The sequence below is a fragment of the Pan troglodytes genome, chromosome 1 (genome assembly GCF_028858775.2).
Source record: "Pan troglodytes isolate AG18354 chromosome 1, NHGRI_mPanTro3-v2.0_pri, whole genome shotgun sequence".
Taxonomy (NCBI): domain Eukaryota; kingdom Metazoa; phylum Chordata; class Mammalia; order Primates; family Hominidae; genus Pan; species Pan troglodytes.
In genome coordinates, this window is record NC_072398.2 from 198,689,184 (window position 1) to 198,702,914 (window position 13,731).

The 13,731-nt window shown below is 51.1% G+C and overlaps 1 protein-coding gene across 18 annotated transcripts in view; it reads right to left on the reverse strand.

Annotated features, from left to right (window-relative positions):
- Positions 1-500: 500 nt before the first annotated feature.
- The window catches only part of LCK (LCK proto-oncogene, Src family tyrosine kinase), a 35,047-nt gene continuing 21,816 nt past the window's right edge, over positions 501-13,731 (reverse strand). Inside the window, exons 1-13 of one of the 18 annotated variants that reach the window (XM_016958299.4) lie at positions 12,623-12,966; positions 12,416-12,525; positions 12,032-12,113; positions 11,767-11,857; positions 11,431-11,529; positions 11,178-11,281; positions 10,739-10,888; positions 10,313-10,465; positions 10,016-10,195; positions 7,059-7,135; positions 6,812-6,965; positions 6,596-6,727; positions 501-1,154 (exon numbers count right to left, since the gene is read on the reverse strand). In XM_016958299.4, the coding sequence (XP_016813788.1) occupies positions 952-1,154; positions 6,596-6,727; positions 6,812-6,965; positions 7,059-7,135; positions 10,016-10,195; positions 10,313-10,465; positions 10,739-10,888; positions 11,178-11,281; positions 11,431-11,529; positions 11,767-11,857; positions 12,032-12,113; positions 12,416-12,520 (1,530 nt within the window). In that variant the 5' untranslated portion in view covers positions 12,521-12,525; positions 12,623-12,966 and the 3' untranslated portion in view covers positions 501-951. Of the gene's footprint in view, positions 1,155-6,595; positions 6,728-6,811; positions 6,966-7,058; positions 7,226-10,015; positions 10,196-10,312; positions 10,466-10,738; positions 10,889-11,177; positions 11,282-11,430; positions 11,530-11,766; positions 12,114-12,415; positions 12,546-12,622; positions 12,967-13,731 lie in introns of those variants that run through there. The other 17 variants (XM_063783454.1, XM_063783466.1, XM_016958295.2 and 14 more) reach the window with 17 other exon arrangements.

Genomic DNA, 13,731 nt, shown 5'->3' on the forward strand with positions numbered 1-13,731 from the left:
GCCTCAAGAAAGTAGTCCCAGGTACTCGGGAGGCTGAGACAGGAGGAGCATTTGAGCTGGAGAGATTGAGGCTACAGTGAGCCGTGATCATGCCACTGCACTCCAGCCTGGATGAAAAAGTGAGACCCAGTCTCAAAAAAAAAAAAAATCTGAGGATAGTTACAGATTTATTTGTTCCTCCTCCATTCCCTCTGCTTCATTTGACTAGCCTTAAAAAAACAAAATCTGAGGTCAAATATAGCCCTTGAATCAGTAAAAAATGCTGTTGCCCTTTTATAATGGGGAGGAAGGTCCTTTGACACACCCATTCCCTAAGGGATTCCAGGTAGCAGTCACCCTGAATCCTTTGGGGAGGGGTGAGGAGCACTGTCCCATTTGAAGGGGTCTGCAGAGCCTCCAGACATCCACTCATCCCATCTTTCACCCCAACTCAGGGTGACCTAATTACCATTTTCTTAACCCCCACTGCCCACCCACAGAAAGTGGACAGCAAAGAGATGTACAACAGTCATCAACAGACATTTATTGAGCTCCTGATGTGTGCCAGGCCAGGCACCAAGGAGGAGCACACAGAGGTATTAGATAAAGTCCTGGCCCTTGAGGAACTTCTGGATGATCTGAGGAAAGAAAAGTAGGTGGGCAGAAGCTTCTGTCAATCCCAGGCTTCTCCCCTCTCTCTGTGGTCTCAGGAAATGGGAGAGCCAGAAAGGGGTACCTTGTACAGTGTCCAAGACATACATGCACAGGCTACACGTGTACAAGACACATGTGCAGAGTCCACGCAACTACAGGACACATGTACAGACACAAGGTGCATATGTGTCACATGTGGGTGGGATTCATGTGCAGAGTCCATATGTGCATAGGCCATGTGACTATGGCACAAGAACTCCATCTCCCCAAGTCAGGCTGGAGAGAAAGGGGGAGAACCCCAGGGCCTCTCAAGGCCTCTCAAGGCTGAGGCTGGTACTGGCCCTCTGTGGCCGTGAAGAAGTCCTCCAGCACACTGCGCAGGTAGTCAAAGGTGGGCCGGTCCTCTGGGCGCTCCTTCCAGCACAGCCTCATGAGTTGGTACAGCTCCTCTGGACAGTTGTCAGGGCGCACCATGCGGTAGCCTCGCTCCAGGTTCTGAATCACCTCCGGGTTGGTCATCCCTACGGGTTGATGGGAGAAAGGACATCAAGGTCAGGCACTGGAAGCCCACAGGCAAGGGTAATGTTTGGAATATTTAACTGGCACAGTGTGAGCACCAATCCAAAAGAATCTTGGTCTTCATCAATGGTAAGGTCACACTAGAGGTACTTGTTGAATATCGGTCACACCACTTGGAGTGCCTGGTATAGATTATTTCCTTTTTTTTTTTTTTTTTTTTTTTGAGATGCAATTTCACTCTTGTTGCCCAGGCTGGAGTGCAATGGTGCGATCTCGGCTCACCGCAACCTCCACCTCCCAGGTTCAAACAATTCTCCTGCCTCAGCTTCTCGAGTAGCTGGGATTACAGGCATGCACCACCACGCCGAGCTAATTTTGTATTTTTAGTAGAGACGGGTTTCTCCATGTTGGTCAGGCTGGTCTTGAACTCCTGACCTCAGGTGATCCGCCCGCCTCAGCCTCCCAAAGTGCTGGATTACAGGCGTGAGCCACCGTGCCCAGCTGATTATTTACTTAAAAAAAATGTTTTAGATAAGGGATCTCACTATGTTGCCCAGGCTGGAGTGCAGCAGCTGTTCACAGGCACAATCATAGCACATTGCAAATTTGAACTCCTCGGTTCAACTGATCCTTTCACCTCAGCCTCCTAAATAGCTGGACAACAGGTGCACACCACCATGTCCCGCTCCCCTGGTGTAAATTAAATGCTCAATAATACACACATGTTAGTTGTGAAACCTTGGGCGAGCCCAGTTTCCTTATTTGGAAAATAGAGTAAATAACTGTTCCTACCTCACAGAATTGTTATGAGGATTGAATGAGATTGTGCACAGAAAGCATCAAATATAGTCCACAGGCCAGGCATGGTGGCTCATACCTGTAATCCCAGCATGGTGGGAGGCCAAAGCAGGCAGATCACTTGAGGCCAGGAGTTCAAGACCAGCCTGACCAACATGGCAAAACCCCATCTTTACTAAAGACCAGGCACATGACATCCTGCATCTTTACTAAAAATACAAAAATTAGCCAGGCTTGGTGGTATGCGCCTGTAGTCCCAGCTATTTGGGAGGCTGAGTCACAGTAATTGCTTGAACCTGGGAGGTGGAGGTGCAGAGGTTGTAGTGAGCTGAGACTGCGCCACTGCACTCCAGCCTGAGCAACTCAAGCCAGACTCTTGTCTCAAAAAAATTAAAAATAAAAATAATATATATATTATATATATATATCACAGATATATATATATCACAGATATATATATATCACAGAGATATATATATCACAGAGATATATATATATATATCACAGAGATATATATATATATATCACAGAGATATATATATATATCACAGAGATATATATATATATATATCACAGATATATATATATATATATATATATATATATATATATATATATATATCTCACAGAAAGCATCAAATCTATCCAGGCACAGAAAGTCTGGATCGGAGATGCTTCATAAAGGGCACCTGAGGCCATCTGCAGTGGCTCACGCCTGTAATCCCAACACTTTGGGAGGCCAAGCCGGGTGGATCACCTGGGATCAGGAGTTTGAAACCAGCCTGGTCAACATAGTAAAACCCTGTCTGTACTAAAAAAATACAAAAATTAGCTGGGCATGGTGGCACACACCTGTAATTCTAGCTACCTGAGAGACTGAGGCAGGAGAATCGCTTAAACCCAGGAGGTAGAGGTTGCAGTGAGCTGAGATCATGCCACTGCACTCCAGCCTGGGCGACAGAGACTCTGTCTGAAATAAATACATAAATAAATAAATAATAAAGGGCACCTGGGATTATTATTATTTGGTAGGAATGATGAGATGGTCAGGGCCCAGGGCAGGATGGGCACCCACAACCAAGACAGTGGTGAGGTCTCTGCAGTTTTAAGACCAGGCACATGACATCCTGCATCAGGAAGCCAAATGGACCCTGGGCCTCGCAAAGCAGACCTTGCTTGGGCTTGAGAAGGTTCCCCAGGCCCCTCCATGACCCAGATGAAATAGTCTTTGGGCTGGTTCCCTCCCTTTATGCTGGTCCTGGCCCCTCTGGCAGGCTTTTGGCATGTAGACCCCAAGAAGAGCTGCTCTGGAGAACTACATGATCACAGCAGTAACATAGCTCCCTCCTTCCCTATTTCTAAATTGCTCATGTAGTGTCTGGTTTCTCCTTCAGTCTTCTGAACAAAGATTGTGACAAGCAGTTCCCAAAGACCAAAACCTTATAGGGTATTTACAAAATCAAAGTTTTGCTCCTGGAAAACTTGGGACTAAAGCCTGGTCAACAGAGACCCTTTTTCCCCAGGACTTGTACAAGGGAGCCTCTGCCTATGGGACTCTCACAATTTTTTTTTTTTTTTTTTTTTTTGAGACAGAGTCTCGCTCTGTTGCCCAGGCTGGAGTGCAATGGTACAGTCTCGGCTCACTGCAACCTCCGCCTCCCAGGTTCAAATGATTCCCCTGTCTCAGCTTCCCGAGTAGCTGGGACTACAGGTGCATGCCACCACACCCGGTTAATTTTTGTATTTTTAGTAGAGATGGGGTTTCACTATGTTGGTCAGGCTGGTCTCCACCTCCTGACCACGTGATCTGCCCATCTCAGCCTCCCAAAGTGCTGGGATTGCAGGCGTGACCCACCACGCCTGGCTGGGACTCTCACATTTTAAAACTGGGGCATAGGAGGACATAGGCCACGGAACTAAACACCCATGGCCAGAGTTAAGGGTGCAAGCCCACAGGCTAAATCCAGCCTGAGTATAGCCCACAGATCCACTTTGGATTGGCCCTAGAGTGGTTTTATTTATTTATTCATTTAATTAATTTATTTATTTAATTTATTTATATTTATTTTTGAGATGGACTCTCACTCTGTTGCCCAGGCTGGAGTGCAACGGCGTGATCATGGCTCACTGCAACTTCCGCCTCCAGGGTTCAAGTGATTCTCCTGCCCCAGCCTCTTGAGTGGCTGGGACTACCGGTGCCCAACACCACGCCTGGCTAATATTTTTGTATTCTTAGTAGAGGCAGGGTTTCACCATGTTGGCCAGGCTGGTCTCAAACTCCTCACCTTGTGATCCACCCACCTCAGCTTCCCAAAGTGCTGGGATTACAGATGTGAGTCACCGTGCCCATCCCCTAGAGTGCTTTTAAACAATTTGAATCAATCGCCAATAAATGGAAATGAACAGATTTTCCTAAAACTCCAAGTTTGGGCTTCTCTTAAAAAAACAAAAGATCTGTTTTTTTGTCCCCCACACCTTAATTGCAGCCATCTGCTGGAGCAGCTGCAAGTTTACCAAGGTCCCCATTTCTCCCCATTGTCTCCCTGACCCTAATGCTATATGTCAGTTGCCATTTATCATCATGCTTTCACTGCCTATTTTCTTCTAATAGATACATTCCCTATGGGTTTGCCTCTGTGGGAACAGGGAAGGAGCAGTGAGGACCCCTGGCAGGATAACTGGAGAATATTTCTGTATTTCCAGCTCCAGCACTACCCCTGGATGCTGGTTTGGGGCAAGCCCAGGGCAGGGAAGCCCCTCAGCTTTTCACCTGTTTCCAAGGTGGTTGTTTTTGTTTTTGTTTTGAAACAGAGTCTCGCTTTGTCGCCCAGGCTGGAGTGCGGTGGCATGATCTCGGCTCACTGCAACCTCTGCCTCCCGGGTTCAAGCAATTCTCCTGCCTCAGCCTCCTGAGTATCTAGGGTTACAGGCGCGTGCCACCATGCCCAGCTAATTTTTATATATCTTTTTTTAGTAGAGACGGGGTTTCACCATGTTGGTCAGGCTGGTCTCAAACACCTGACCTTGTGATCCACCCGCCTCGGCCTCCCAAAGTGCTGGGATTACAGGTGTGAGCCACTGCATCCGGCCTTCCAAGGTGTCTTTACCTTCCTTGGAGCAAAGGTCTGTTCACCTTGCTCTGGGGATATGGGAAGCTTCTACAAATCTAGCCACTGTGCCACATGACCTCCCTACTCCTGTCTTTATGCTCCATTTCCTTTCCCCAGAGTTTCTTAGCAAGTTCCTTTCAAAAATTCCATCCCTGTCTTGGCTGAATTCAGGGGTAAAGGGCTTTGTCCAGGAGATGGTGGGAGGAGTCAGTGTATACTGACAACCTACTATGAGTCAGGCTCTTTCACAAATGGTCTCTCATTTTTTCTTTTTTCTTTTTCTTTCTTTTTTTTTTTTTTTTTTGAGACAAATTCTCTCTCTGTTGCTCAAGCTGGAGTGCAATAGAACAATCATGGCTCACTGCACCCTCAACCTCCTGGGCTCAAACGATCCTCCCACCTCAGCCTCCCAAATAGCTGAAACTACGGGTGTGTGCCACCATGCCCAGCTAATTTTTAATTGGGTTTTTTTTTTTTTTTTGTAGAGATGGAGTCTCTCTTTTTCTTGTTTTGAGACAGGGTCTTGGTCTGTTGCCCTAGGCTGGAGTGCTATGGCATGGTCTTGGCTCACTGCAACCTCTGCCTCCCTGGCTCAGGTGATCCTCACACCTCAGCCTTCTGAGTAGCTGGGACTAGAGGCACATGCCACCAAACCTGGCTAATTTTTGTTTTTGTAGAGATGGGGTTTCGACCAGTTTTCCAGGCTGGTCTCGAACTCCTGGGCTCAAGCAGTCCTCCCACCTTGGTCTCCCAAAGTTCTGAGATTATAGGCATGAGCCACTGTACCTGGCCTAGTCTCTTATTTTTAGTATCAGGAAACTGAGGCTTAGAGAAGTGAAGTGACTAGCTTCACTAGTTACAGTAATGATCTGAACAAAGCCAAACAGAAAGTTAGCAACAGTGGCAGATCTGCTGATAAAAGGTAGGCCTCTTTTTCCTGAGCTAGATCTTCTTCTGCCATACTAGGCTGCCTGGGCCAGAACTAAAGAAAAGAGCTGGGGCCGGGTGTGGTGGCTCACGCCTGTAATCCCAACACTTTGGGAGGCCGAGGCAGGCCAATCACGAGGTCAGGAGATTGAGGCCATCCTGGCTAACATGGTGAAACCCTGTCTCTACTAAAAATACAAAAAATTAGCTGCGCATGGTGGCACGTACCTGTAATCCTAGCTATTTGGGAGGCTGAGGCAGGAGAATCACTTGAACCCAGGAGGCAGAGGTTGCAGTGATCCGAGATGGCGCCACTGCACCCCAGCCTGGGAGACAGAGCAAGACTCCGTCTCAAAAAAAAAAAAAAAGAAAAAGAAAAAGAAAAAAAGAGAAAAAGAAAAGAACTGGGGTTATTAAAGAGAGATACGGAGATGGAAGCCAGCCCTGGGAGATGTGGCATCTGCCTGGGGACGTTGGACTTATACCCCTGAGAGGATAGAGGAGATGCAGCTACAAAAGTTTCAGATTCTGAGACTGGAAAGAATTGAATGGGAAGACATGGACTTGCCCTTCCCATCACCCTTTCAGTTCCTGCCCTTGGCTCTAACCTGGGTAAGGGATGCGGCCGTGGGTGACAATTTCCGTCAGCAGGATCCCAAAAGACCACACATCTGACTTGATGGTGAATGTCCCGTAGTTAATGGCTTCTGGCGCTGTCCACTTAATGGGAAACTTGGCCCCTAAGGAGGAGGCAGAGTGAGGTCACCTGGGTCTGCTTGGCCAGACCCTGCAGGGCCCAGACCACCCTTAAATCTCACACGTACCCTCCCTGGCTGTGTACTCGTTGTCCTCAATGAGGCGTGCTAGGCCAAAGTCTGCAATCTTGCAGCTCAGGGTGTCAGACACCAGAATGTTGGCAGCCCGAAGGTCACGATGAATATAATTCCGCTCTTCAATGAATGCCATGCCTTCTGCAATCTGCAGGCCAAACACAGATCAGCGGTCCTGAGCCAGATGTCTTCACGTCACTGGCCTGTTCCCTTGCCCAGCCCCCCTCCCCAGTCTCCTTACTTGGGCTGCCATGTCCAGGAGTTTGTTGATGGTCAACTTGATGCCTGAAGGGGTCTTGAGAAAATCCACTAGACTCCCTGTGGGCAGAAGCAAGAGTTGCTGGCCCAAGTTGCCCCAGGGGGAGGCCCCCAGACCTTTCTCCTCCAACTGGGAGTCTAGAAGTGTGTCTGACATGTGAAAAGGAAGATTGAAGAGTGAGAATGGAGGAGTGTGTATTCAGGGTAAGGATGCCCAGGATATGTAAAGGTTTTTTTGCAGAGGGGCTAGGGTAGAGCATGCTGGGAGGGATCTGTAGGTTTTTCATCACCAATAAGGTAGAACCTAGAATCCTCAACTAGTATCCTAAGCTTGGCATGGTCCACACTGGTAGCTTCTTCTCTTTCCCCCACTCTGCCTTTGACTTCAAACACTTTAGCAATTTTGAGATCCTGCACTCAGACCACTAGGCTCTCACCCCAAAGCCTCTTAGTTTCATCTCTGCCTGCTAAAAAAAATTCTACTTTTCTTTCATGGCCCAGCTAGACTGCCCCTCTAGGAAGCCTCTCTAGATCCTACCAGGCATAATAAACTGGATCATCATCTACACTCCCATGGGCATGCTGGAACTTTCCCATGGCACAAACTCTGGTTTCCCCAGTAGCTGTAACTAAAATCAGGTTTCCCTGACAACAGGAACCTTGTTTCATCCATCCATGTTCCTGGTGCCCAGCCGAGAGTAAGAAACAATAACTATGTGCTGAATATATTGGATGGAATAAGAAAGAGGGGGTCTGGGGGTCTGAGGGACCACCTCTCTAATAGTGGAGGGCAGCTGGACATGGATGGGAGTTGCTAGGATGCAGTGAGTGACCAATGGCCCTTCCCAAGAGATTAAAACCCTGTAAAAGGATGACAGCAACCTACTCAAACCCCACTTTGAGTGCTGAACTAGTTACCAAAGACAAAGACTTCACCTACACACAGCAAATACATAGACATAGATATACTGCCATTCTTCCATTGTATCCATGGCAGATGTTACTAATCATTCCTGGCACTCACTTCCAATGAACCTCAGAATCCTTCTCCAGCACTACAAGCAACTACCAATCAAAGTCGATACACATGATAGGCTGGGCATGGTGGCTCACACCTGTAATCCCAGCACTTTGGGAGGCCAAGGCGGGAGGATCACCTGAGGTCAGGAGATCGAGACCAGCCTAGCCAACAAGGCGAAAACCTGTCTCTACTAAAAATACAAAAATTAGCCAGGCATGGTGGCACATGCTTGTAGTCCCAGCTACTTGGGAGGCTGAGAATCACTTGAACCCAGGAGGGGGAGGCTGAAGTGAGGCGAGATCATGCCACTGCACTCCAGCCTGGAGGACAGAGTGAGACTCAAAAAAAAAAAGATACACATGACATAATTTATTTGCCATTTCCCATTAGCCAATGAACAGCTTGTTTCTCTTCCTGAAAAAAGGATAGATCTTACACTCCCAAAGAATCAGAGCCAGATAACAGCAACAAACTTATTGATCAGTTATTATATGGTAGCCATAGTTTTGTGGGTTTTTTGTTTTGAGACAAGGTCTCGCTCTGTTACCCAGGTTGGAGTGCAGTGGTGCAATCACAGCTCAGTGCAGCCTCAACCTCCTGGGCTCAAGTGATCCTCCCACCTCAGCCTCCCAAGTAGCTGGGACTACAGGCATACACCACTATGCCCAGCTAATTTTTAAACATTTTTTTGTGGGAATGAAGACTCGCTATGTTGCACAGACTGGTCTTGAACTTCTGGGCTCAAGTGATCCACCCACCTTGGCCTCCCAAAGTGCTGGAGTTATAGGCTTGAGCCACAGCACCTGGAAGTAGGCATAGTTCTAACTGCTCTGTATGCATTAATTATTTCATCCTCACAAGACCCTGTGAGGAAGTTACTAATGCATTATTATAGTAGGAAACCATGGCAGAAAGAGGTGATATAATTATCACAAAGCCATAAAATCATGAAGCCAGGCTTCTGACCCAGGCAGTCAGACTCTAGAGGCCTTGATGAATACTCTGTATTATTTCTGGTGAGCCCATTTAGATTTCTGCTGTTATACTTGGGGAAACTGAGCACCAGAGACAGTGCAGGCACTTGGCCTGTCACACAGCAAATCGGTGTGAACAAAGCTGAAGCTAGAAACTCATATGTCCTCTTCCTGGGGCTCTCACTCTGTCCAGTAACAGACCAAGAGGGGTGCAGGGGTGGGGGTCTCACTCAGAACTGAAAAAGAGGGCTTTGGGGGCAGATCTGCCCTCCTAGGGCTCAGGGGCAGAAGGGAGAGAAACAGGGCTAGGGACCCACTTGCTTTCTGAGATCAAGCATCCTGAGATCAAGGTAGGGCTTTGAAGAAGGCAAACAGAATGGCAGGTCAGGGAAGGTTGGGGTGAATGCTCTTCCAGAACATTCTTGCCACCTTAGGCTTGCCCCCAGACAGGATCAGATCAGAGGATACACCTTTTTCTCATGCCTGGAGGTGAGTCTTTTTTTTTTTTTTTTTTTGATACAGAGTCTTGCTCTGTCACCCAGGCTGGAGTTCAGTGGCATGATCTCAGCTCACTGCAACTGTAGCCTCCACCTCCCGGATTAAAGGGATTCTCCTGCCTCAGTCTTCTGAGTAGCTGGGATTACAGGCATGTGCCACCACACCTGGCTACTTTTTGTATTTTTAGTAGAGACGGGGTTTCACCATATTGGTCAGGCTGGTCTCGAACTCCTGACCTCGTGATCTGCCCGCCTCGGCCTCCCAAAGTGCTGGGATTACAGGCCTGAGCCACCGCGCCCGGCTGGAGGTGAGTCTCCAGGGGCCAGGAAAGCTCAAGAAACCCTCCTTGCTTGAGCTTTGGGCCAGAAGAAAAGGTGTATTTCCACCCTCTGGCAGGGACAGCAGGGAGAGCAGTATCCCCTGGTAGCCGACTCGGGTAGCACCCACCATTCTCCATGTATTCAGTGATGATGTAGATGGGCTCCTGGGTGACCACAGCATAGAGCCGAACCAGCCGCTGGTGTTGCAGCTGCTTCATGAGGTTGGCCTCGGCCAGGAAGGCGTCCGGGGACATGCTGCCCTGCTTCAGGCTCTTCACCGCCACCTTCGTGTGCCCGTTGTAGTACCCTGGGTCAGGGAAGGGAAGGAGTGGGAAAGTCGCCAGGCAGCTGTCCTGGGACTGTCATCACCTCAGCGGCCCCTCCCGTTCCCCTCTTCCCAGGCAGTCCTGGAGGCCACACTCACCCATCCACACCTCCCCGAACTGTCCAGCCCCCAGCCGCTCCACCAGCTTCAGCGTCTCCCTGGGAACCTCCCACTCGTCCTCCCACCACGGCTTCTGGGGCTTCTGGGTCTGGCAGGGGCGGCTCAACCGTGTGCACAGCCCATCTGAAGCATCTGCGAGGACGAGGGAGGGGTGAAGGCTGTCAATAGGGCAGGCCTCGTATTGACACCACCTCCCCCACTTCTCCAAGCCCCCATCTAGGTGAAGTGGACTAGCAAGGGGGTGTGGGGCTGTCACCCAAACACTTGGGGCCGTAGGGTCAGGTTCCACACCTCACCCACTGCGGGGAATGGAGGAGCGCATTGAAAGATGGATGGGGGACACCTGAGGGGGACTGAGGGGAGATAGGCTGATAGGGCACGGGGGAGGGGTCCCGTCGGGCTCACTGGTGTAATGGCGGACCAGTTCATGCAGGCCGGGAAAAGTGATTCGAGGGGAGATGTAGAAGCCACCGTTGTCCAGATTACGGATCTTGTAATGTTTCACCACCTCTCCCTGGTTCTGGTCGAAGTCCCGGACCGACAGTGAAAACGATCCTGAATGAATGAATGGATGGACAAAGCGACGAAAGAACGCAGTGAGTCTGGCCCGCCACCGCGCCCCCACCTTGGGCTCACCCAGCGCCCCCAACTCGGGGTCACCCCGCGCCCCCACCTCGGGCTCACCCCGCGCGCCCCCCTCCGTCTCACCCCGCGTCCCCACCTCGGGCTCATCCCGCGTCCCCCTCCGACTCACCCCGTGTCTCCACCTCGGGCTCACCCTGCGCCCCTCCTCGGGCACACCCCGGGGCACCCCCGCGCCCGGTCGAGACCGCCGCCCACTCACCCGCGGTGCTCTCGCTCTCCCGGATGAGGAAGGAGCCGTGAGTGTTCCCGGGCGCCAGGAGCTGCCGCTCCGCGTCCTTGCGGCTCAGGTTCTTGAAGAACCAGCTGTGCAGGGCGGAAGCGAACGAAGGCCGTCGGCTGTCGTCGGATCTTCCTCCGTGGCCCTCAAGCCTTCACCGCCACCCCAGGCCCACTCCCTGCTCCAGGATCCCTAGATCTGCTCCCACCCACCCCCACGACGGGTCCCCACTTACGGTTCGGGCTCCAGGCTGTTCGCTTTGGCCACAAAATTGAAGGGGATGAAGCCTTCCTGGCCCGTGGTCAGGGACTGCGCCTTCCACCACTCGCCGCTCCTGCGCCACGGAGGTGGGTCAGTGTGGCTCGCTCAGCCGTCGACCTGAGACCCTCCCTCAAAGACCCCTCCACCCCTTAAGCCAGCCTCCCTCAACCCTGGCTCAGCAATACTGAGCCTCGAATTTTGTCCCAAGGGCGGCCACCCCGAGCTGGTCAAGGGCCGCAGGAGGGCTGCGGGTCGCGGAGATCGCCGCTCCCTCACGGACTCCGCCAGAGCAAGGTGGAGAGGGACTCACTGCTCCAGGATGCGGAGCTGTTCCCCCTTCTCAAAGCCCAGATCTCCGTCGTGAGAGGGCTCATAGCTGTGCAGAGCGATAACCAGGTTGTCTGTAAAGACAAGGGGCATCAGGGAGAACCGGGCTGGGATGGGCAGGAAGCCTGGAGTTACAGGGTGGGGGACAAGGAAGGCAAGACCGGGGAGAAAGTAGGTGGGGGAGAGGTGGAAGCCAACAGCCAGGGATCCGCAGGCCTTGTCTTTCAGGCCCTGCTGCCTGGGGTCACCTTGCAGTGGGGAAGCCGGCGGATTGGAGCCTTCGTAGGTAACCAGTGGGTCCCGCACCTCAGAGCCATTTCGGATGAGCAGCTGTGGAGTGGGGGATGAGGGTGGGGTCAGAAAGCAGAAGATTGGGTCAGACCCTGGCCCCCTTCCCTCCTGCCCTGCTCTCAGCCTCTCCAGCCTGGTTAGATTTTATCCCTGAGTTTACCAACTACTTTCTGTGTGATCTTAGGAGATTCCCTTCCCCTCTCTGGGCCTCTTTTCCTTTCTGTATTTCAGGGGAGAGGGCCACTCTATTCTTTCAAGGGCCTGTAGTGCTGGTCATTTCTTTCTCCTGGGTTGCATTCTCTACCCAACTCCCTCACCAAGGCCCCTGTCTCGCCTCTTACCGTTCCCTTGCCGTCCAGTGGGACTATGGGATAATGGCAGTTCTCACACACATCGATGTTTTCCATCCAGTCATCTTCCGGGTGTGAGCTGCAGCCACAGCCCATGGTCCCTGAGGGAATGGAGAGGGGGCTGAAGGGGCTCCCCCAAGATCTGCTCCCCCAACATCAGATATCATGGGGCCTTGCCCTGGAAAGTTCCAAAAGTACCTGAGATTGTGAGATCCTGGGATCCCCATTCACCAGCCACAGAAAAGCTAAAATAGGGGGTCCCAGCTCCAAACCGGTGCTCCCTCTGAGCCCTCAGGCTACAAGTAAATTCACACACGGCCCCTGAGCCCTAGCCCCACCCTCCCACCTGGGATGGGCAAACCGCCACAGGCACCTTTGTTAGTCTAGTTACCACTTCCTGCCTCTGCCCCCTCCCTCTCCCTCTGCCAGTACCCTGTGTTGGGAGGACCACCTCCTAGAGATGACACACACTTTCCCAAGCCTGGGAGAGACCTGACTTATCAGACCCTCCCCTACTGGAGAGGTGTGCATGCCCCACCTCCTATTATAATTCCCCTGTCTAGCTGAGGAGGCTGAGAAAGAGGCTTCTGCTCCCGAAGTCCGCCATCAGGCCCCCGCTGTTCCCCTCACACAGCCCACAGTCATCTCACAGTGTTCCTTCAAACACGGGCTTGCTTCTCCCCAGCAGAAAACCCTCCAGTGACTCTGTTGGCCATAACTTTTTTTTTGTTTATTTGCCTGTTTTAGCAGTGGAAATTTTTTGTCTGATGAAATCAAGCAGAACTCCATAGATAAAGCGATAAATGTGTGCCTGTTTTGCCTGAAGCAGAGTGGGGCCCTCACTTTGAAGCCCGCGGAGTCCCTGCAGCTCCTCCTTCTCTAGGGCTGCTCCTCAGAGTGCTTGGAAAGCGCTGTCCTCAAAGTTTAATGTACCATGCATTCCAGACCTTTCATATCAAGATCAAATCCACCTCCGCAGTCTATTCTGCTACACACACACTCTCTCACACACACACACTCACACACACCCTATACATATACACACCCTACACACACACACACTCTCACACACACACAGAGGCACCCCCTATCCCACCTCCACAGAGGCATCCACACATACACACTTTCACATACACACACACACTCACCCCTCACAGGTACTCCCCCACACACTCACACACAGACTCACCCTCCCACACACAGGCACCCACACTCACACTCAGTAAACACATACACTCACCCTCCACAAGTGCCCCCCCCACACACAGAGACTCACCCCCCACACACAGGCACCCACTCTCACACAC